The following is a 25,314-nucleotide window of genomic DNA, read 5'->3' as shown; positions in this document are numbered from 1 at the left end:
ACTGCTACTCCAGATCCGATGCAGCATAAAAAAAAACAGTAAGATAAAGAACACAATAATTAAAAAAACACCATCTTATGTTTTTACACTTATTGTATATATACATAAAAGAGTTTATATACGTAGATTGACAGTACATAGAGATTTGAAAGGAAGAGAAGGGAATCTCCCTCCAGGTCAGCAGGATCCAATCAAGTCTTTCACTCACCGAGTGGGATTGGCCGAATGACCCCTGGGCTGCATCCTGTCGATCGCCAGCTAAGAAAGGAAGAAGGTTGGATGAGAATCTTGTCCAATGCCAAGTGCCCTCACGCACACTCTCAGGTTAACCTTAAACCTCCCTCATGGAAACAGGAAATGGAACCTCCCGTTAAAGGCGACTAGGCTCCTGGGTCTGACAGAGTGCAGATAGATAGCAAAATAAAGCTTGCTCTACCTGTTTCGCCCCCCGCCCCCCCCCCCCACCCCCATACACTCTCAGGTGCACACAGTGCTGACTACAACATGGGTTGGATGCAACAAATCTTCCTTTGCATTGCCCCGTAAAACACTCCCAGAGTAACAGGACCAGTGCGATGAAAACACCCTCCTCAATGTCATGTAAACGTACCCAGGGGAAGAACAGTCTTCGACTTCTTTTTGAGAGCCATGCAAAGTATGGGTTTAGTGGTTGTGAGAGGGTGGAGGAGAGATGGAATGAATTGAACTAATCAGTTTGAGGCTATCATCTGAATTCGGATGCAAGACATACAAATGAAATGAATTCAAGAGTGTTTGATGCACCCTTAAAAATCCTACGCAGAAAAATATATTTTGCAAAACGGTGTTTCTGAAGAAAATGTAATCAAAAATAGTATATTAAAATTATTTGAGAATTATAATGTATTATTAAGTAGGAGTAACATTCTCTCCCTCTTTCTAAGACCAATAGCTTTTTCCAATATTCTGCTCTTTGTTCTTTTACTCTGGGTCCCATGCTTCACATCACCTAACAACAAGTGTGGGTAAATAACAAACCACTCGGGCAGCTGTTTCTGTCAATACTAGTCCTAGATTATCCACTGGATGGCAATCCAAGAGCAGCTAGCCCCTGTTCTGCCCCCCTTCCCGAGCCCGATCGAGAAGACAGTTGTGGACAGCCTAACCCTCCGAGCAGACAGCCAGTTCAGCTTTGACTGTGAAGGCCGCTGGAGCTGTTCTGCTGGATTCAACACTGTGGTCTCCAGGTTCCACCTCCGCTGGGCGAATCAGTCCAGTGGGGACAGAGGGGAAGGCCAGGAGCAGTCATGGGGAGCTTGTGTTGTGTTGTTGTCTACCCTTCAGAGAATCTCCAGTAAGCGCTGCCCATGTTGCCTCAGTTAGCTTCTGGCTGCATTCCATGGATCCCACACTGAACCAAGGACGTTATCAGGAGCCGAGGGGGAAGTGCTTGGAATGTTTCTCAAATTGCGTGACTGAAGAACCTGAATAAGTGGTGCCCCCAATGTACCTTCTCCGCACCAGCCCAAAAATAAAACCCTTACTTGCTCTTCACTTGATCCTGTAGATTAGTCAGTGTGGCAAAATTATGCCTCACGGTCCGTAAACTGGCCAGCACCTGGGGAAAGATGGCAAAAGAAAACATGATTTACCAAAAATAACCTCAGATCAAGAGTCAGGCAGTCCATGCAAGCAAATTTCACTCGGTATTTCTGAGCTCGTTTATGGAAGACCAGAGAGCGAGGAGAGAGGTTGTTTGTGGGGCGAGAGCCAGTCATGACCCAATGCTCAATCGGGTGAGGTTTTGGAAAGCAAACTATGGGTGATATCATTGGAATCTGTGCCTCTGCATAGCAGCAGGGACTCCAGTTACAGTCCCAGTCCAAACCAGTCCTTAATCTGTTTTCTCATTGCTGGTTACTGATCTCCCTTTTCACCTTGCTTCCACTGCCTTTCCCTCTGAATTTGCTGCCAAATTGAGAAGTACAAATGTGGTATTAACTGTAGCTGGATGGGCAGCACTCACACCGAAATCTTGAGCAAGTACTCAAACACAAGCGTAGGCCAACATTTGAGTCAAATACTGAGGGAGTACCACACTGTCTGAGGTGTCATATTTTGAGTGAGATGTTAAGCCATGCCTCTCCCTGCTCTCTCAGGTGTTTCATCTCCGTGAAGGGAAACAGGGTCGAAATTGCCACTGCACCTCAGGCAAAACGATTGAAAATCTTGTCATTTAGTGACTATGTCTTAGAGATGTGTGAGAGTTTGCTACATATAAATTGGCTGCTATCATGCTAACAACAACTACATTTCAAAGTATTTTATTGGCAGTAAAACTAGTTGAAACATGTTCAGATCGTGGAAAGTGCTAATGCTTACAAGAACTAAGCTGTGCACATACTCAGCATGCAAGGTAGACGAGAACTCCACACGTACAAGGAACCAGTTATCTGCACATACTCAGGATCTGTTCCTGTACAAACACTGTGATCTAGACAGATTCAAGATCAGATATTGCTATACACCGGTTACCTTTCGATAGTCAAATTCGTCTGTAGGCTTGGTGTCATCTAACTCTATGGGCAAACTGTCTGGCCTATCTTTGTTGTTAGTCTGAGGCTCAAGTTCAGGTCCAGGCACAGACACTACTTTGGGCAGATAGCTTTCTGATTTGCAGTCGCAGCAGCAGCAAACTCTAAGCATGTTCAACTCTGCTATAAAGGGCCCGTGTTTCCTAGCAACCTTCAGATGAAGTCATATGCCAGTTTCGGAGCCTATGATTGGCTTATGTACCAGGTGTGTAGAATTCTTGATTGTTCTCCAGTAGATAGGAATAGTTAATTCAGGGAATTCTCACCAATCATAAGGCTGATTCTATATGGGGTACAATGATGCCACATAGGTTTCTGACATTGACATTCTATGGAGCAGTTGGAGTGGGCAGCAGGTAGGGGAGTCTGAAAGGTCTCAGCACAACAGTAATGGGCAGTGTGGCATCCTTCAATGCACTTTCATTTTATAATTCTTTAGCATCCTAAGTCTCTGAATGTTTTGAAAATCTTCTCTGAAAATCAAGACGACAGCAATCTGGGGGTTACGCTTGTGCTCACCTTACAGACGGTGGGAACACTGCCACGTGTGGTGCATGGTTCATGAAGAATGATTTTCAGCAGCTTTTTAGGAGGACACTAGTGATAGGCAATAAACACTAGCCTTGCCTGTTATGCCATAATTACCAAGAATGAATTAAATAAAACCATTACTTCTGAATCTAATCTTCATTTTCCACAAATCTCCAAAGGAGGTTGCTGGAAAGTCAAAGGACAGATCAAACCTGTCCAAACTGATTTCCTGTTTGGTTTGAGAAATCATTAACTGACTGGAGCAAGGACCTTGAAGATGTGTGCAGGCTAGCAGACCAATGCCACCAGGAGATCAGGTTACGACAAGTTTTACTTTATGGCTAGCGGAAGACCCTGCACTGACAAGGACCTCTGAATCATACTGGATGGACATGTGGTTTGAAAGTATTTCTGGAAATTCACGTTAATCTTTTATTTGCTTCTTCAACGTGTGAAAAAGTTGAAGCATTTAAGCGTTGCTTTGACTAGTGTCCATCAAATCTGTGTATGACAAGAACTTGAAAGCTTATATCTGTCCTTGGGCTTCGTGTCATTGCTAAACCATTAGCACTTGGATTAAGAAAACACTTCCACTAACACGTTCGCAGAATGGCTGGGCTGGAAAAAGAACAGATTATCCTTCTGAATTAGAACGGAACAGCTCTTGAAATTAGGGCTCAGATAGGTTTACTCTGTATCTTAGTCACACTGCCTTTGCCCTGGGAGCATTTGATGGCGTGGCACAAAGGGAGTTTTACTCGGTATCTAACCCATGTTACCTTTTCTTTGGGAGTGTTTGTGTCAACAGTGTAAAGTTACTCAGTACCTAAGACCACAGAACCATTTGTTGCAGAGACAGGCCCTTTCAGTAATTGTATCTAACCCCACCACCTCCCCTGACAGTTCATTCCAGATATTTACTGCCTTTCGTGTGAAAAACCTACCCTTCAAATCTGCTTTAAATTTCTCCCCTTTCACTTTAAACCTATGCCTTCTGGTTCTAGACTCCCCTGTCCTGGGAAAAAAAGACTATCTACACTATCTACGCCATTCATAATTTTATAAACATCTGTAAGGTTATCTCTTAGCCTCTTATGTTCTAGTGAGAATAAATTCAGCCTGCATAATCTTCTCTTATAACTACAGCTCTCCAGGAAACAACCTGGTGAGTCTCTTCTGCATTCTTTCTAATGTTACCACATCTTTTCTGTAGTGTTGTTACCAAAACTGCACACAACCCTGTAAGTCCAGTAGGACAAACGCTTTATACATGTAAGGGGTTTCTTCTTTTATGTTACTGCTAAGGCTAATGAAAATGGCTTCTGTGTTATGTTAACTGCTGAGAAAGTGCTTCTCTCCCGTAGTTTGTTTGGGTTATATTACTGATAAGAGCATTGTATTCATTTGCTAACCAATTGGGATAGATTTTATTCTTTCTCGTGTGTCTGTAAGCTATTGTTTTTCATGGGCTTTGGGGCAGAGGGCGATGGGGACAGGGAGAGGAGATGCGATGCTGTAAGTTGGGCGGCAGGATGGACCCCGAGCGGGAGTCCGAGGCCCAGGGTGTTCAGCGAGGAGAGGAGACGAAGACAGACTCATGTGGAGTGTCTGGTCGACCACCGTGGTTGGTCCCAGGCGGCGGGTCGAGGAGGTCGGAAGGGATCGAATGGTGGAAAGAGGACTCCGTTAATTGAGCTCCAACTGTGTGCACAAAGTAGTTGAACTTTGATAAGTTTGGCGCCTTTTATTTTCCTTTTATATTTTAACTCTATTAATTACCTAGTTCCAGTAAGATCTATAAAGTGTAATCATTTAATCGTATATGGTGTATTGTCTGTTATTTGGCGGGGTGGGGTACATCACGTAGCATCCACACAAACTTGATTACCCAGTTTGGCGGGGCCGAAGGCTGCTTCCCTCTAGACGAAAGCGAGCTGAGTGAGCCTGAGGCTTACCAGGGGGTACATACAGTTGCAAAATGATATCCAAATTCCTACACTCAATGTCTCACCTATTGAAGGCAAGCATACCTTCTTCACTATCATATCCATCTGTGTCATTTCTTTCAGAGAACTATGAACTCACACCCCAATTTCTCTCTGTACCCCAGCACCCGTAAAACCCCTGTCACTAACTCTATACGTCCTACCACAACTTGACTTCCAAGGTGCAAGATTTTCCCCTCATTCTCCTCTTTCTTCCAACCTCAACAGAACATTGACCCAGTTTACTCAATTTCTCCTCATATGGTAAACCCACCTAGAATTAGTCTAGAATGGCAACTCTGTACCTAACTTACCCAGTGTCTGTCATGGAAGTGTTTGACAGGAAGTGTTGATGAAGATTTACTGGGCATATGTCTCCTACTGTCCTTGCCATGGAAATACTTGATTTTTGACAGTAGTGTCATCCCTCCAAAATCTCTTCACTGTCAAACACCTGACTGTTCAGTCCCATGTCCTTCAATTACTTTGATGTCCAAAATTACTGCTATAGTAAGAATGCAGTCACCGCACACTTAGTGACATTAAACCTAGGGCCTACCTGCTCTCCCAGTTAGCCCAGCTTTCTGAAGAAGGGCAGAGGTGTAACCCTGAATGTTTTGGCTCAATACCTGTCCATGAGCCAGGACGATAAGAACAGATAATACTGTTGCTTCTGGGACAAGTTAACTACCAAAGTGACCATATTTCAGAATGGACTCAATTGGTTATAAATCTCTTTGGGAATCTCAAGATGCTGAAAGGAGGACTGGAATACAAGTTTTTCTCTTATGTGTTCCAAGAGATGGCTGAGCTACTCACACGCCTGAAGAGAAGATGAGACAACGTGAAGTGGAGAGTGGAAAACAAAATGGGGAATCATTTCCCTTTCTCTCATTCAAACAGGGACTCAGGCTGCCCTACTCACCTGAGCAAATGGAGTCACAATCATGTCTTCTGCATGGCTGAGTACAAAAAGAATCACAGAGTTAAAATAGTGGTCCTCCATACATTCAACATATTGCTTACTTACAATGAACCAAATACTCAATGCAGAGACACTAAGATGCAGCAAAGGAGAAGTTGTTGACGTTCCCCACAAACCAAATCACAAAACAATTCAAAGTTTTATTTGGATGTGGGACTGTCATGTCTTTAGCACCTTGTTTTACTTCTATTTTTCTTAGCGATGTTGAAGGAGGTCATCAGTTCTTTGCTGGTTTGCAATAGTTGGTGAATCACATTCGCCAACTAGCTTTCCTTGTAAGCTATTCTCCCACATTTCCATCAGTTCCACCACTCTCATATACCAGGGGAATTTACAGTGGCCAATTACACTACCTTGCACTGGCCGGTGGCGTAGTGGCATCCACACTAAACCCCGAGGCGAGTGGTCCCAGGTTCAAATCCAGCCAACCCCTCACACGCTTTCCATCCATGCCGGGTTGAGCGTCGAGCTAGCAACTCAGCCCCATTAAAAACAGACAAATGCTAAAGAAATGGCAAGGTTGCGGCCCGTTGCGCCACAAGGCGTGGAGAGAATCAACAACAATTATACCACCAGGCTGCTTCCTGCAGGAAGCTGAGCAATAGTCACTTCATTGTTGGGTGAATTGAAGACCCCTCACAAATCCTCTGGTCCAGCAGATCGATATCCCCTCTCAATTAGCTAAAGATTGGGGGCAGCGCATCGTTATCGCCAAATCAGTCTATCAACAACTAACGATGAGTTGGAGTACAGGAAGGAGACAGACAGCCTAGCGACATAGTATCATGACAATAACTTTTCTCTCAATGCCACCAAAACAAAAAGAGACTTCAGAAAGGGCGGAGGTGCACGTGCACACGCTCCTGCCTACACCAATGGTGTTGAGATTAAAAGAATAGTGAACTTCAAGTTCCTAATTATGAACATCTCCAATAGCCTGCCCTGGTTCCTTTGTTGATGCCTCTACTTCCTCAGGAGGCTAAAGAAATTTGGCATGCCCCCTTGACCCTCATCATTTCTTTCTCAATGCACCACAGAAAGCATTTTGTGTTGAGGCATAATGATTTGATATGGCCTCTGCTCTACACTAACAGTCCCAGTGCAAGAAACTGCAGAAGTATATTGTGGGCACAGCTCAGCACATCACGGGAACTAGCCCTCCCTCAGTCGACTCTGTCTATACTTCTCACTGCTTCAGTAAAGCAACCAGCATAATCAAAGACACTGCCCACCTCGGTCACTCTCTCTTCTCCCTTCTCCCGTTGGGCAGAAGACAAACAGAAGTCAGAATGCACGTACCACCAGCCTCAGGGCGTCTCCTGTTCCACTGTTACCAGATTCTTTAATGGACCACTTGGCCTCATAATCTCTTTTGTCATAAAACTTGCACTTCATCATTTACCTGCACTGCACCTTCACAGTAGTGTTTTAACACTTTACTTCACATTTTTGTTGTTTCCTCTTATTTCTCCTCAGTGCGCTGAACTAGAACTTCAATATCATAACGGACTGATCGGCATGAACAGTATGCAAGACAAGCTTTTCACTGAATCCTGGCACAGGTGAGAATAATAAACCAATACCAATACTTCTGGATTGTAACTGAAAGTTCCTGATCCTATGTCGGAGGCTGGAGCAGAACCCCTGCACTGACAGTCCCAGTGTAGAGAGAGTATTGTATTGTCACAGGTGCTGCCTTAGCAAGACCCAGTCAACCCCCTTGGATGGATACAGTGGATTCTGGTTAATTGGGCCATTGATTAATCGGGGAAGCTGCCTATTTGGAACAACTTTTAAAGCACAAAAACTAATTGAGAAAATGCCGTAGGTGGGATTCCCTTTGTTTATTTGGGACACTATGCCATTTCATTGAGGCAGGAGACAATTGTCAAATTTTTAACTACCATCAGATGCGTGCACTTGTGTGGCCGTTAGACTGCGCTTAGGGCGAACAGATTCTAAATAGTGTCAGTTGCGCGCGTTCAAAAAGCGGTGATTTTTGTCACTGAGAGTTAGTAAGAAATAAGCAGTAAGATCATTCAGACCTGCTTTGCTCACTTAGGTTTCAAGCACTCAGGCTTGGAGATACCAGAAATGTGCGGGAGTGAAAATGAAACAATTTCACTCCAACAAGTGGCAGATAAATTCTTCTATTGATAACCATTAGGAACTACAGTTTTATAGTATCATAATACCATTTTTAGTGTTCTGATTTATTCTGTATTTCAGTTAAAATCATAATTTGTTCTTCAATTAAATGGTAGTTTGTTTGTTTTATACCTTTTTAACTATTTCTGTGAAACTTTGGCTAATTGGGACAGCTACTTAATTGAGCTGAAATGTATGGGTCCTGATATGTCCCAATTAACCGGAATCCACTGTATTTTATATTTTATAATTGCAGGGGAGATTGCCCACTAAATTGAATACATTTACCTTCGACCAACATTACCAATGCAGATGATCTGATCACTGTCAATGATTTACCTTTATGTTGTGCACAGTGTGATAAAAACATCCTAAAGCACTTGACAGGACAGATAATGCATTGCGATTGTTGCGAACTTCCTGTGCACAATTTGGCCTTTGGATTCTTTTCATTGGAGGATGTCTTTGATTTGATGCGAAACAGATAGCAGCAGCAGGATGCAAGCTCTCAAAATCTACAAGCAGCACCACAATTTTAATTTTTTGTCCCACTGACCCTTTACTATAAAATGGATTATTACTGAAACTTGTAGGTACAGGCACACAGTTAGGTCAGGCTACATATCAGCTGTAGGAACTAAAAATGCAGCAGAGGATAGGGCGTGGAGCTGCTGAAATTTTCTCTAGTGGTCATGGAGTCATCCTGCTGGGAACCAGGTCATTCAGTCCACCATGGCCATGCTGACCAGTTAGCACCCATTCATATGAATTCCATCTTCCAGCATTTGGCTGATAAGTCTACAATGCAATGGTGATTCAAGTGCCCATCCACACACTTATTAAATGTTGGCAGCAGCTCTGCTCTCAGTCAGTGTTCTCCAGGTACTCACAACTGAGTGACCAATGCCCCCTTCAGATCCCCTGAAGATCTCTTACCCCTTACTCTAAAATCTGTGTCCTCTAGTTTTATTCATCTCTGCTATAGGGTAAAGTTTCCTGCAGTCTGTCACTGTAACTCGCTCATTCTTGCTGCTCAGAGTGAACAAGATTCTTCATAAAAGCTTGGTATCATATTTAACTTCAAGATGTGCCACAGACCACTGTACCATCATTGTAATGACGACTTCCACCTTTACGTTGATGTGGCCTCTGCTCACCTGCTGAAGCCCTCAACCCTGCTATCCTTTCTTACTGCTGGGTCTGACTATTCCATATGGAGATGACAGGGCGTACGGGAGTGAGATATGCCAACTAGTGGCGTGGTGTCGCAGCAACAACCTGGCACTTAACCTCAGTAAGACAAAAGAGCTGATTGTGGACTTCAGGAAGGCTAAGATGAAGGAACACATACCAATCCTCATAGAGGGATCAGAAGTGGAGAGAGTGAGCAACTTCAGGTTCCTGGGTGTCAGGATCTCTGAGGACCTAACCTAGTCCCAACATATTGATGCAGCTATAAAGAAGGCAAGACAGCGGCTATACTTTATTAGGAGTTTGAAGCAATTTGATATGTCAACAAACACACTCAAAAACTTCTATAGATGTATCATGGAGAGCATTCTGACAGGCTGTATCACTGTCTGGTATTGTGGGGGGGGGGGGGGGGGGGGACGACTACACAGGACCGAAAGAAGCTACAGAAGGTTATAAATTTAGTCGGCTCCATCTTGGGTACTAGCCTACAAAGTACCCAGTACATCTTCAAGGAGTGGTGTCTCAGAAAGGCAGTGTCCATTGTTAAGGACCTCCAGCACCCAAGGCATGACCTTTTCTCACTGTTACCATCAGGTAGGAGGTACAGAAGCCTGAAGGCACACACTCAGTGATTCAGGAACAGCTTCTTCCCCTCTGCAATCCAATTCTTAAATTGACATTGATCCCGTGAACACTACCTCACCTTTTAAATATATTAATTCAATAAACTGCTGCTGCTAAGTTAACAAATTTCATGGTGATAATAAAACGGATTCTGATTCTGATTCCTGGCTGGTCTCTCTGTCCTACTCTATGTAACACTGAGTTCATCCTTAGCTCTCATTTCCAGGTGCCGACATGCACCGAGTCTGTTTGTCCGTAACCCTGAGCTCATCGATCTACATTGGTTACCAGTCCAGCAATCCTTGGATTTCAAAATTCCCCCCCCTTGTTTTCTAATTCTTCTGGGAGCTCAAACACACAAATTTTCACGACATGAACATCACAGACAAGGCTCGCATTTATTCCAAGCTGTTCTTGAGAAGGTGGTGGTCAGATGTCTTTCTGAACCACTTCAGTTCTTCTGGTGAATGTGCTTCGAAATTGCTTTTGAATAAGGATTTAGGCCCAGCAATGACAAAGGGCAGGCGAGGTATTTACAGGAAAGGACCGGGTGCAACTTGGACTGGAACCTGCAGGTGGCAGTGTTCTCCTATACCTACTATCCTGATGCTTCTTAGTGGTCAAGGATCTAGAAGGTGCTGTTGGGGCAGCATAGACAAATAAAATATATACAGTGGATGCCAGTTATTTGGGACATTGGATAATTGGAGCAGCCGCTTACTTGGGCCAACTCTTAAAGAACAAAAACGAATCGAGAAAGTAGCTGGGAGGACATACTTTGTTTATTTGGGACACTATGCTGCTTAATTGGGACAGGACACTGTTGCAGAACAGTTTCTAACTAGTGTCAGTCATGTGCATTTGTGTGGCCGATAGCCACTACACCATGCTTAGAGTGAGCAACTTTTAAACAGTGTTTGTTGCATGTGTTTGTGTTCAAAAAGCAGTGATTTTTGTGACTGATAGTTGGGAAGAAATAAACAGTAAGACAATTCAGAACTGTCATGCTCATCTTTCAAGCATTCAGGCTTGGAGATGCCAGAAATGGTTGGACATGAAAATGAAAATGAACTTCAACAATTTAGGAACTACAAAGAATTTGAAGGTATCGAAAATTATCTTGAATGTTACAATGAAAATGAAGACTTGGAGGATATAATTATCAAAAACACTGTAAGAATTCAGTTCAATATCTACACTAGGTGGGTGCATTGATTTTGTTCATTTACAGTCAAATGAACACAGCAAAGTATAATGGATGAATTCCTCAATCGATAAAAATTAGGAACTAATACATAGTTTTATAACTTGTTGTTGTTCAGTCGCTTAGTGTAGCCTGACTCTTCGTGACCTCATGGACCACAAGGTTTTCATGGTAAGATATGAAAGCAGATTGCCAGGCAGATACTGCTGCTGCCCAGGTTGGGACCCGGCTGGGTTTGAACTCAGAACCATCTGCCTCGAAGTCCAGTGCTGATGCCACTACACCACCAGTTTTATAGTACTGTAATATTATCGTTAGCGTTCTGATTTGATCTGTATTTCATTTAAATGCATAATTTGTTATTCAGTTAGATGGTAGTTTGTCTTTTTATACCTTTTTAACTATTTCCATGAAACTTAGGCTAATTGGGGCAGTTGCTTAATTGGGCCAAGATGCACTAATCCCAATGTGTTCCAAATAACTGGAATCCACTCTGTATAATAGATGGTATACATCACAGCCGCTCTGTGACATTGATGCAGGAAACTAATAGGCTGGTAGATGTGGTGCAAACCAAAATAGCTACTTTGTTCTCTACGGATTCAAACTTGTGTGTTCTTGGAGCTACACTTTTCTAGTCAAGAGAACAATACCTCTTCAAGCTATTGCCTCAAACACTGTATATAGAAAGACCTTGACGTCAGCATGAGAGTTAGTTTCTGTAGGATATCCAACTCCTCATCTGTTCTTGTAGTCATGCATTCATGTGGCTCAAACAGTAGAATTTCTGATCATTAATGACTTTTAGAATGTGGATAGAATGAGGACTCGGCGATGGTAATGCCTTTGAATGTCAAGGATAACTCAACATACTTTCTTTTATCAATTACAGGCACTAACCTTGCTCAAATGAATGTTACTTGCTAGTTATCAGCCCATGCTTGAAGTGATCCAGATCTTGCTGATGAATACATGGCTGGCTTCACTTGTTGAAGATTGAATAACACTGAATCATCAACCACTTTTGATCTTTTTTGATAAAATTAAGGTCTTTGACAAAACAACTGATGACGGTTTCGCTTGGGACACTAGTCTGAGGAGCTGCTGCAACAATGAGGTTGGGATGAATTATCTCCAGTAAACACCTTCCTTTGTGGGAGATATGACTCCAACTCAACCAGGGAGCTTTCCCTTGATGTCCACTGAGCTCAGTTTGAATAGGGCTTCTCGTGATGCCACACCCAGGCCAATGCTCCCATGAAGTCAAATGAAATGACCCTAATCCACCCCCCCCCCCCACCTTTGGAATTCAGTCTATTTGATGAAGTGGTCTTCAGATGACCTAAACTGGGCAGGATGAGCATCTTATCCATGAATAAATACTGCTTGATTGCATTGTTGATAGCGCCTTCCATCACTGTGTTGGTGACTGAGAGTCGATAAGCTGAGTATTAACTAGCTGGACTGGATCATACCTGCTTTGTGTGGATTGGCCAATCATGATCAACACTGACTGAATGCCAGTACCTACCTGGAACAGCCCAGCTTGAGGTGCAGCTAGTTATAGAGTGTAAGTCTTCATCTGGTGTGTCTGTGCTGTATCAAGTGTTCTCAGCTGTTTCCTCATATCATGTAGGGTGAAGAGAAATAGTTGGAGACTGACTAATGCGACGGGAGGAATCTCAAAGGGAAGCCAAGACTGCTTATCCACTTGACGCTTGTGTCTGAGTATGTTTGCAAATAATTCAGGTTTGTGTTTAGCATTCGCGTGCTGGGCTCTACCAGTGCAGAGGATGGAGCTGCTCTTTAGAGCTTTGGTTTTGGAACAAGTATTTAATTACTTACAGCAGGATAGCAGAGCTTTGATCTGATCCATAAATTATAGAATCAGTTAATTATCACATTCTGCTCTTACTGTTTAGCACACATTGTTCTGAGTTGGAGCCTCACTGGGTTTGAAGCTTATTTTTAGGTATGCCAGGTGTTGCTCCTGCATGCCCTTCTGCACTCCTCGTCGAGCAACACTCACAACACGCTGGAGGAACTCAGCAGGTCGGGCAGCATCAGTGGAAAAGATCGGTCGACGTTTCAGGCCGGAACCCTTCGTCAGGACTGAACAGGGAAGGGGCAGAGGTCCTGTAAAGGAGGTGGGGGGAGGGTGGGAAGGAGAAGGCTGGAAGGTTCTAGGTGAAAAATCAGTAAGGGGAAAGATAAAGGGGTGGGGGAAGGGAGGCAGGGAGGGGATAGGCAGGAAAGGTGAAGAAAGAATAGGGGAAAACACAATGGGTAGTAGAAGGAGGCAGAACCAAGAGGGAGGAGGTAGGCAGCTAGGGGAGGGGGCACAGTGACATAGGGATGGGGGAAGAGAGGGGGAGGAAATTACTGGAAGTTGGAGAATTCTATGTTCATACCAAGGGGCTGGAGACTACCTAAACGTTATATGAGGTGTTGCTCCTCCAACCTGAGTTTAGCCTCATCATGGCAGTAGAGGAGGCCATGTATGGACATATCTGAATGGGAGTGGGAAGCAGAGTTGAAGTGGGTGGCTACTGGGAGATCCTGTCTGCTTTGCCGGACGGAGCAGAGGTGTTCGACGAAGCGGTCCCCCAATCTGCGTCGGGTTTCACTGATGTAGAAGAGGCTGCACCGGGAGCACCGAATGCAATAGATGACCCCAAAAGACTCACAAGTGAAGTGTTGCCTCACTTGGGAGTACTGTTTGGGGCCCTGACTGGTGGTAAGAGAGGGGGTATAGGGACAGGTGTAGCACTTGCACTTACAGGGGTAAGTGCCAGGTGGGAGATCCGTGGGGAGGGACATGTGGACCAGGGAGTCGCGGAGGGACCGATCCCTGCAGAAGGCGGAGAGGGGTGGAGAGGGAAAGATGTGCTTAGTGGTGGGGTCCTGTTGAAGGTGGCGGAAGTTGTGAGGATAATGTGTTGGATCCGGAGGCTAGTAGGGTGGTAGGTGAGGACAAGGGGAACTCTGTCCCTGTTGTGGTGGTGGGAGGATGGGGTGAGAGCCGAAGTGCGGGAAATGGAGGAGATGCGGGTGAGGGCATCATTAATGACAGCAGAAGGGAAACCATGATCCTTAAAGAAAGAGGACATTTGAGATGTCCTGAAACGGAAAACCTCATCCTCGGAGCAGATGCGGCGGAGACAGAGGAACTGGGAATAGGGAATGGCATTTTTGCATGTGGTGGGATGGGAAGAGGTATAGTTGAGGTAGTTATGAGAGTCAGTGGGTTTGTAGAAGATGTCAGTGGACAGTCCGTCTCCAGAGATGGAGACCGAGAGATCGAGAAAGGGGAGAGAAGTGTCTGAGATAGACCAAGTGAATTTGAGGGCTGGGTGGAAGTTAGAAGTAAAGTCGATGAAATTGATGAGCTCAGCATGGGTGCAGGAAGCAGCACCAATGTAGTCGTCAATGTACTAAAGGAAAAGTTGGGGAGCAGTACCAGAATAGGTTTGGAGCACAGACTGTTCCACATAACCAACGAAGAGGCAGGCATAGCTAGGGCCCATGCGAGTTCCCATAGCTACACCCTTGGTCTGAAGAAAGTGGGAGGAGCCAAAAGAGAAGTTATTGAGTGTGAGAACCAGTTCCGCCAACCGGAGGAGGGTAGTGGTGGTGGGGAACCGGTGAGGTCTATTATTCAGAAAGTAGCGGAGGGCTTTGAGGCCTTCTTCATGGGGAATGGAGGTGTCTAGGGATTGGACACTGCTCCCCCTCTGTGTTAAATCCTCCCCATGTTGAGCTTGATAGCGATTGCAGATTTAGGAAAATGCACTGCAAATGGTAGTGCAGGTTCTACTGATGCTGATGGTTCACAGAGCCTCAAGGATGCCCAGTTCTGAGCTGTTCTGGGAAAACTCCGTTCCATACACGTGCACAACACGATGGACTTATCTTCAGTGTTAAGGTGGGAGTTTATTTCAACCAGACTGGGAAGAGATCAGTCCTACTAATACTCTCATGGACAGATAATGTACCTCTGCAACAGATAGACTGGTGAATGTAAAATAAAGCGGGCTATGATGGGTAAATTCCTTGTTTTTTGTTACCTGCCACAGACTCAATGTGGTAGCTATGTTCTTCAGGACTCGGTCAGGGATAATTCTGTTAGACAGTCTTGGAGATGGAAATTGAGGTTCCCTCACTCAGAGAATATTTGGTACCCTCATTACCCTCAGTGCATCTTCCATGGAGGAACCACTGGTTCATATAGCTGGAGGAGGACAATAGATCATTATCAGAAAGAAATTTCCTTGTCACTATTTAACCTTTTTGCCAAGAGGCTTCATGGGTTCTGCAGTCAATATAATTTGGCATCAATGTTGAGGACTTCCAGTGGTTCTTTCTTCCTGTCTGTATACCACAGTACTATCGTTCAGTTGAGTCTATTGGCCACTGGACTGAAAATACCTGAGGATTGTAACAGTGGACAATGATTGTGAAGTATGATTCTGTGAGTACAGCAAAGTTGCGCACCATTTCCAAGACGCTTTTAGGAAGATTTTGCGAAAGCATCTTGGCTATGAAGAACTCTGCCGTGTCTGAATTTTGTCTTGTTCTAGTTTTCTCCTCACTCTGCTTTAATATGGCAGTTGTGCGACAACTGAGAGGCCTGGTTACTCTCAGCAACTGCGGTTGAACCACTCCACAGTGGGTATGGAGTCACAGACAGATCAGAATATGGCAATTTTTCTCTCCAGTTTTTAAAAACATCTCCAAAACACAAATTAGACAAATTTTTAAAAATTAGGTGATTTAATTAATCAGATTCAAATATCACACCCAGCTGGTGTGAGATTTGAACTCACACCTCTCAACTGTAAACCATTGTTCCTGGACTAACTGTCTAGTTATATAACTATTGCAGCACAGCTAACTAAGATGTACTCATTGTCACACATTATTTCACACAAATTCTCACCTCCCAGTCCCTGTCTTTTAATAGCAGACTACTGGCAGTTCGTCTCCAACCAATTAGATTGTCTAATTACTTGGCAGAATACTCCCAGTTCATCTCCATGAACAGAATAGCTTCTTCTCCATTTCTTCTATTCCCAGAAAGATTATACAGCTTCTTCTGTTTCCTGTTCTACTCTTCTCTTCAACTGACAGGTTTTTAAAATGCCAGGTTAGTGTTGGCACAAGAGTCACCTCCAGAACTGCATTATCTTCTCTTCCACTGTTCTGTGATTCGAACCAGAACCCCTTTACTCATAGTGAGCTAAATCAGACCTAGTCCCAGACTCCAGACTCAATTGGAAGGCCGAATTCCTCAGACAGGTTTCTCTATTTGCCAAATCCCAAATTTAATCACCCTTCTGTTGGTGCTCCGAGCCTTAAGTTCTGGAATTTTCTTCCCTAACTTCCCTGCCAATCCCTCTCTGTTAGGACACACTTTAAAATCTTACATCACTGACTATATTTTGGTCATTGTTTCTTTGTAGCTCTGAATGAAATTTGATTTTTTAGCACATCTGTGAAATATATCAGGCTGTTTCACTGCATTATTGATGGTATTATAGAAGCACAGGTTTCACCAGAAACTGCAGTTGGCTGCACAGCACTTCTAAAATTTGGTCCCACGATAGGGCCAAATAGTAAAACACACCGTTACCATTACAGAGTACACTTGGCATGATGTTTTCACAAACTACAACCTTGCTTACATTTGGAAACTAAGTACTTCATTGGTTGGGAAGTATCTAGGATGTCACTGGACCAGCAAATTTGTGGATAACACCAAGATTGAGAGTGTAGTAGACAGCGAGGAAGATTATCAGAGCTTGCAGTGGGATCTGGACCAGCTGGAAAAATGGCAGATAAAATTTGACGCGGACAAGTGCGAGGCATTGGACTTCAGTAGGACCAATCAGGGTTCGTCTTACACAGTGAACAGTAAAAGTAGTGCACTGAGGTGTGCAGTAGAGCAAAGGGATCTGGGAATACAGGTCCGTAATTCATTAAAAATGGTGGCACACGTAGCTAGGGTCATAAAGAAAGCTCTTGGCACATTGGCTTTCATATATCAAAGAGTTCAGTACAGGAGGTGGGAGTTTATGTTTAAGTTGTATAAGACATTGGTGAGGCCTAATTTCCTACTACAGAAGAGATGTAAATAAGTTTGAAAGAGTACAGAGAACATTTACAAGGATGTTACCAGGAGGACTTGAGTTATGAGGAAAGATTGAATAGGTTGGGACTTTGTTCCTTGGAATATATAAGAATGAGGGGAGATTTGATAGAGCTATAGATAGGGAAAATACAAGCAGGCTTTTTCCTTTGGGGTTGGGTGGGTCTACAACTACAGGTTATGGATTAAGGGTGAAAGGGGAAAAGCTTGGGAACATGAGGGGCAATTACTTCACTCAGAGGATCGTGACAGTGTGGAACGAGCTGCCAGTGCAAGTGGTGCATGTGAGCTTGATTTCAACGCTTACCATAAGTTTGGATAGATACATGGATGGGAGGGGTACGGAGGGCTGCATCAATGCAGGCTGAAGGGAGCAGGCAGTTTAAATGGTTTGGCATGGACTAGATGGGCCAAAGAGCCTGCCTCTGTGCTGTAGTTTTCTATGACTCTGTGTCCTGGTGTGGAAAACAACAGAACACCATCTTCTTGATACTCTCTCTTTACAGCACACAACTTTATGAAGTTAAATATGAAGTTGAAGTAAACTAAAAAAAAAAATCACCTATTTCGGAATAAAAACAAACAGAATAGGAAAAAGGAGGGGTTTTTTGCAGCTATGTGTATGAATGGTTGAGGCAGTGTTTTGATGGTGTGGATGGGACAGTCAACCCAGTTCAGTCCAGGTCCAAATCCACACGCTCACTCGTGAGATCAAAGGGTTTGATGTGCCCCTACTCCGTGGTGGATCTTAATTGGGAAAGGCAACCTCTCTACTAAGTGGCATATGGATGGAAGGCAAATGGAGTGCTATGTGGGAGACAGAAGTTAGATTAATCTTAGAGCATTTATTTATTTAGAGATACAGCACAGAATGGCCCAACGAGCCCACATCCAGTAATCCACCGATTAACATTAGTCTAATGACAGGACACGTGGGCACGTGGCCAAGTGGTTAAGGCATATGTCTAGTGACCTCAAGGTCGCTAGTTTGAGCCTCAGCTGTGGCAGCGTGTTTGTATCCTCGAGCCAGGCACTTAACCACACATTGCTCTAGTGTCTGTGTGAGGAGTGGTGCCTCACACAGACTTCCAAACTGCACCTTGTAAGGCATGAAAATGCCTGACGTTGGCCTCTCATGGTCTGAGCCGACATTCCCTCCCTCCCAATGACAGGACACTTTACATGACCAATTAACCTACTAATCTGTACGTCATTGGACAGAGGGAGGAAACTCCCTGGGAGAATTTACAAACTCCTCACAGACGGCTCCAGAATTAAACTCCAAACTCTGGAACGCCCCGAGCTGCAACAGTGTCACGGTAGCTGTGGTGACGCAACGTCGTGGGCGAAGGGCCTGTACTATACTCTGCTGTTCCATGTGCTCCTATGTGCAAAACTATTTCCTTAAAAGGTCTTCACTTATTTATGTCTTAAATCTCCATATTCAAAAGAGCCCAACTGAACTCCGGTGTATTTCAACCGCCAATTTCTACCAATGAAGGTAATGAAAGGGAGAATTCGCATAGGGGAAGGTTTAATACTTTCTCAGTAAAAGTGATGGGGGGTGGGATGAGGCTTCATTAGGTTCTACTCTGCAGGCTGGGAGGAGGGGCACTGATATACCGCTATGGGGGGGGGGGGGTTAACACAGCTATAGGAGTATGAGAGAGAATGCTACTCTACATGGGCTGCCTTGTTGATTCACCCCAAGCTCAGTTCGATTGGTTACCCTGAGACTTTCCTACAGTCACTTCAGATTCTACGACTTAACATGACACGGCCGTGACAGAGGCAGCCTTGAACCCTCAGGAGATAATCCATTCCTTCTCTTGCGAGCGCTGACCGCTACACAGCGCAGAGTCATTCCACTGCTTGGGATGAGAGAGGGCGACTCGCTGCCTGCAACGCAAATGGGTCTGAAAGTGTGAGTAGTGAGTGCGCACAAAATGAGTTAAGTAAAACATGCCACAGCGACAAGAACTGGGTAAGCCCAGCACGATGGAACTTACCCAACAACATGTCTTCCTTGTTCGGCTTTATAAATGAACATAGCTCAGGAGGAGCAGTGGAGGGGGTGGGGGGGGGTTGGTGTGGTGAGGAAAGGGAAGGTGTGAGCAGACTAAAGCCTGATTTATACTTCTGCGTCAACTCGACACCGTAACCTACGCAAGTGACCTACGTGCGTTGTGAGCATTTATACTTGTGCATTGGTGTGTCTGCGTTGCTCTGCAATTCGTGAATGTCATGCATGCGCACACACCTGCCGTGCAAGACTGCATGCTCATGGTAGCCTTTCTCCGGGTAAACAAGAAGCGAGCGTCTTTTTTCGTAAAAGCGAAAAGTGTCCTCCATAATTTCGGCGGTCTGTAAAGCTTTATGGAAAGCATTGCAGCCAGAGTTCCTTCCCTGCCCTTCAGTCGCCCAATGGGAAGCTATTGCAGCGTAGGATGAAATGCGATGCTACCAAGCGGACCAATCACAGCTGTTGCGTTCTGCGTTGCCGCGACGCGCAGTTACATTTTGGGAGGGGTGCGCATCAGGCTATGGCACAGGGATCCACGTTGGCTCTGCATACGATTTGCGATGACACAGAACTTACGACGTCAAGTTGACGCATAAGTATAAATCAGGCTTAAGGGTGGGGAAGGTGCTATGAGTGGGGGTGAATGTTTCTATGGTTAAAGTGGATGGACAGAGAGATACTTACATCAGGAGTGATACTAGAGTAGCTCAAGGGAGCACCATCTGGCCTGGTTGGTGTGTAGAGTTGAGGGGAGTTTGAATCTCCTATACCCATGGAACAAATAGGTTAACTCTTATCCATCTGAATCGAAGTCAGTGGAAGTGTGAAGTGTGCATGGTTTAAAGCTGGCCAGCATCCTTTCTAATAGAAGATCAATACTGCCATCAGAGTTAGCTTTGTTAAGACCTTCATAGCAGAGATTGTGGGCTGCTGGGACACTGAGGTGTGATGAGTACAACATCAAAGGGAGTCCACCTGACGCAGATGTTCTCATGTCTGCTTACTGCAGAGTGGGCAGAATTTACGTAGGTGCACGATTACTCTCCTGGAATACTGCCAGGATGGTCAATCACGTTTGCTGAACAGACCATTGGTCACCTGTCTAATGTGTTACCTGTCTAACAAAGAATTTTTCTCCAAGATGGAGCACAGTGTTTTTATGAAGATAGTCCTGGCTCTAACACAAATGGGACTGAAGGTGTTGATTGGGAAGCAAAAGATGTCTATAGCAACTAAAAAGGTTGCTGGAGCAGCTCAGTCGGTCAGGCAGTGCCTACAGAGGGGAATGAACTGTCAACATTTCATGTCAACTCATAACTCGAAGGCAGAGTACAAAGTTAATGGCCGGATTCTAACTAGAGTAGGGGAACAGAGGGATCTTGGGACCTGGATACTTACAGTAAATACCTCAAAGTTGCCCCATAAGCTGATAGGGTGGTTAGGAAGACACAGTGTGTGCGCGCTTTAAGTAGAAGGGGGATGGAGTTCAGGAGCCATGAGGCAATGTTGCAGCTCTGACAAACTCTGGTTACACCACTCCTATGTTCAGTTTTGGTCGTCCCATTACAGGAAGTACGTGGAGGCTTTAGGGAGGATGCGGTGGAGATTTACCAGGATGCTGCCTGGATTAGAGAGCACGTCTAATGAGGAAAGGTTGCGCGTGCTTGGGATTAGTGGCGACTTGATAGAGGTGTATAAGATAATGAAAGGCATTGATAGAGTGGACTCCTAGCACCTTTTTCTCCCCTGGATGGCAGTGACCAATACCAGAGGACATCTGTTTAAGATGAGATGTTAGAGGCAGTTGTTTGGGACAACGACGGAGAGGCGGGTACCTGGAACACTCTGCCTGATATGGTGATAGAGGCTGATACATTTGGACTTTCTAAAAGACTCTTAGATAGGCATATGGATGTAAGTAAAATGGAAGGTTGTGGGCTGGATAGGAGGGAAGGGTTTATGTGGGTTGGTACAACATTGTGGGCCAAAGGGTCACACCACGTTGTACTTTTCTATGTTCATAATGACTGGACCAAAAGGGCCTCAACCTGAAATGTTGACTGCCCATTTCCCTCCATCGATGTTGACTGATCCAGCGAGAACCTCAAACGCTTTTGTGCTGCTCTAGACTTCAGCACCTGCAGTCTCGTCACCTTAGTTCAGGTTGTCACATTTGACCTCAAGGGGCACTCAACCAGGACAGCAGGGGTTAATAAAAATGAAAAGCCCCAAAAGGAGAGCAGGTAGGAAAATCCCAAGCCTACTCTCCCAAACTCACCGGCATTGCCCTCCCTCACCTCAACTCTCACACACCAATACTCAGGACAGTGTTGCCTCGTGGTTCTCATGGTTAGTAGACTGTGGTAAGGTGGGCAGGTTAAAATCTAACTTACTTTCCCAAAGTCAGGGCAAGGAAAGGCTCTGAGCGTTGTGAAACCAAGGATTGTCTTGAGTGAGCCTTGAAGTAGTTACTTCTGGTACCGAGTTGTTTGAGAAGAGGGTAAAAAACGATTGGAGACAGATTATTTTCATTCCCCTACTCTCTTTTATCAGTTTCTGCTTGCAAATGGCCTTAAGAAGCCACCTCCTCCACTCGTCCCAAATCCACTAATAATTTCAGCTGCCAGTTTAAGATGGTGCTGGTGAAGTTCGGTGACTACTTATCAGTGGCAAACAAACCAAAGAAAACAACTAAATACTTTTTCTGGTAAACAATCACTCCAAACAATGGGCTGTAACTTCCCATTTGGAGTTGAGCTTTCGAACCGCCTGTATGGCTTGGCATTTTTGTGGGATGAACTGAAGTCTCGAAGGTGCAGTACAGTTGCGGCAATTGAGGCCACGGGTTGAGGGCCGGAGGGTGGGGAATGAGCCAATGTTTGGCCATTGCTGGAGGGGACCTGGAGGCAATTCCATGTGGCAGAACGGAGGTGAATAGAGCCAAGGCAGAGTTGAGGCGAGACCTGGGTCCGGCTGTGAGAGTGAGGAAATATCCACGGTTTGATCAATTTAAGCGCTGGGCCAAATGGGTAAGGTCAGATATGGGCTGAATGGAGGTGGTGGAGCCCAGGCCCAAGAGGATGTTGAAGCAGCACGGCCCAGGTCTGAGAGCGAGGAACGACACTGTGTTTGGACGATTTAAGCACCAGGCCAGACTGTAAAGGTCAGGGGCCAGAGGTAAGGGATGGGCCAGTTCAGCGTGCTGCTCTGTGATGCTTACTCAGCTCTGCGCTGGACTGATGCTGTGGCCTGCTCCTGAATGGGCCGCATAGGGTTCCCAAATGTCCCATATTTGCCAGGCATCCCATACATTGGGCTAAATTGGTTTATCCCATACGGGACCACCCTTGTCCCGTATTTCCCCCACAAAGGTAGAGCGTCCCTATGAAACCTTGTGTGCCAAAATGGCGTAAAGCAAGGAAGCAATTACCATTAATTTATATGGAAAAAATTTTTGAGCGCTCCCAGACCCAAAAAATAACCTACCAAATCATACCAAATAACATAAAACCTAAAATAACACTAAAATATAATAAAAGCAGGAATGATATGATAAATACACAACCTATATAAAGTAGAAATAATGTATGTACAGTGTAGTTGGGAAGATTAAGCCAAAACCGATTTGTAGAAAAAAATCGGCACGCACACGCATGCACACACAGATGCCCGCGCAAGGCTTCATGGTCATGGTAGACTCTCTCGGGGTAAACACAAGTGTCCCGTATTTGACTGCTACTTTTGTACCTTATTTGGGAGTGAGAAAGTTGGCAAACCTAGGCCGCACTGATGCCTGTCTTTATGTCCGTGGACAGACTCAGTTTTGTAAACTTCAGTTCTGAATGCTATTTGCTTATTTTTATTGTTTGCACTATTTTTTTTCCCCTCTGCACATTGGGTGTTTGACAGTCTTTGTTTTTTTTAAAATGGGTTCTGTTGGTGACGAAGAACAGAATGCCATTTTATTGAGCCAGGTCATTCAATCAGGAAATGGAGCATACCACAAATATAACCAGAGGGATTGAAGAGCATGGCAGTGTGATAGAAGGCAGGAGGTCCTGTGATGATACGTCCAGGAGTATGTCAAATCAGAGCTGGCAACAGCCTCTAGATTAGGGCTTCCCAACCTTATTTATGCTGTGGACCAATAGCATTAAGCAAGAGGTTTGTGGACCCCAGGTTGGAAACCCCTTCTCTAGATGTCGTTGGTCCATGTGGATGGCTGCCAGCTCGCTATTTCTGCTGATCATTCCAGCAAGTATCCTAAATTCAGGCCCCCAAAGAAAGCCTTCTTGACCAGGCCTCTAAAGCAGAGCCATGAATGGCTTCGCGGTTAAGCCCTGCAAAAGCAAGCCCCAGGCTTGACATCATTCATCAGGCAAAATTTCTCTTTAGCTTCTGATTCAGAGCAGCAATTTAATCAAATTTACCAAGAGAAAACAAAAGTAATATCACTTACAGGTCGCCGGTGATTGAGGAGTTCCGGGACATATTCTTCGGGGAGATATCGTAGTCGCTGTCAGAACGGTACAGGAAGGACTCCCGTCGCTGGCCATGGGCAAAGTTCGCCTGCAGCACAAGCCCCGAGCTGGGGCTTGTCTGAGGGTCGAGAGGGCTGCGTGCCGCCGTGAGCCCATTCTCCACATCGAAACTGCATAGAGAGACACAAGTATCAGGTCAGTGCGGAGCAGCAGACTTGGCTTTACTGGAGTGAGGGCTGTGACTGTCAGAGCTGGCAGGGAGCAAGCGCCCTTTCCCCATCGGTGACACAACCTGACTAATGCAGAATCAAGTCACTTCAATAACAACTCAAACACAAAGGAATGAAATTCAGCCTGGCTTTCTCCAGATATTGGAAAAGGCCACTCTTTCCCTCAGATTTGCTCTACCAGTCACTTGTTTAAGGTTTATCTGTCTACATCGATGACTCACATTAAGTCCTTACTCAGCCAAAAGCCAGAGATCTCAACCCTGGCCAGCTGACCAGATTCTCAACAATGACCTGGTAATTTGGTCAGCCGGGTCTAATTCCAGGCCCCACCCCAAGAAATGATGTGGTGGTGCTGAAGATGATGTAGAGGGAAATTCCAGTCACGTTGCCAGGGCAGAGCTGCTTCAGTGACGTGGACACTGGGAGCAGAGAAGGTTAAAGGAGGAAACTTATTTCAGTATTCAAGACTGAAAATCTCTGTTACAGCACATAAGGAGAAACTGCTTCCAGTGGGAGTAGATCAGTGACCAGAGAATACAGTTTAAAGAGATGAGCAGAGGAACTAGCGGGGAGGGGAGCACAATTCTCTTTCCTGTGCAGCAAGTTCTTGCGATCTGGAATGCATTGCCTGAAATGGCAGGGATGGATATATGTTCTACAGACATTTTCAAATGACAAAGGCTCAAAGGAGAAAAATCTGCATGAAGAAAGCACAGGGACTGACAAATTGGAAACCTTTTCAAGGAGCCAGCAGGAATGCCTCCTTCTCTGTTGTACAATTGCATGATCATAGAGGTCTTCTGAAGAAAACCTGTGAACTCCAAAAAAAAAAGACTTCTGTAGAAGCAAAAGTCCTAGAGCTGAGACGGGCCTTTGAATCAATTAACAACACACATCAAAGTTGCTGGTGAACGCAGCAGGCCAGGCAGCATCTCTAGGAAGAGGTACAGTCGACGTTTTGGGCCGAGACCCTTCGTCAGGACTAACTGAAAGAAGAGCTAGTAAAAGATTTGAAAGTGGGAGGGGGAGGGGGAGATCCAAACTGATAGGAGAAGACAGGATGGGGAGGGATGGAGCCAAGAGCTGGACAGGTGATAGGCAAAAGGGATATGAGAGGATCATGGGACAGGAGGCTCAGGGTGAAGGAAAAGGGGGAGGGGGGAAAACCCAGAGGAAGGGCAAGGGGTA

At 45.0% G+C, this 25,314-nt stretch overlaps 1 protein-coding gene across 8 annotated transcripts in view; it reads right to left on the bottom strand.

The window, feature by feature from the left end:
• Positions 1–25,314, bottom strand: part of LOC140188203 (3',5'-cyclic-AMP phosphodiesterase 4C-like) — a 273,810-nt gene that overhangs the window by 41,311 nt on the left and 207,185 nt on the right. For 6 of the 8 annotated variants that reach the window (XM_072244242.1, XM_072244241.1, XM_072244244.1 and 3 more), the window contains 5 exons: positions 23,875–24,066; positions 21,809–21,889; positions 6,015–6,051; positions 1,524–1,597; positions 209–258 (listed from right to left, as the gene is read on the bottom strand). In XM_072244242.1, the coding sequence (XP_072100343.1) occupies positions 209–258; positions 1,524–1,597; positions 6,015–6,051; positions 21,809–21,889; positions 23,875–24,066 (434 nt within the window). The remainder of the gene's footprint in view (positions 1–208; positions 259–1,523; positions 1,598–6,014; positions 6,052–21,808; positions 21,890–23,874; positions 24,067–25,314) is intronic. The other 2 variants (XM_072244246.1, XM_072244247.1) reach the window with 1 other exon arrangement.

This window comes from Mobula birostris, chromosome 26 (genome assembly GCF_030028105.1).
Source record: "Mobula birostris isolate sMobBir1 chromosome 26, sMobBir1.hap1, whole genome shotgun sequence".
Taxonomy (NCBI): domain Eukaryota; kingdom Metazoa; phylum Chordata; class Chondrichthyes; order Myliobatiformes; family Myliobatidae; genus Mobula; species Mobula birostris.
This window is presented reverse-complemented; position numbering and strand designations above follow the sequence as displayed.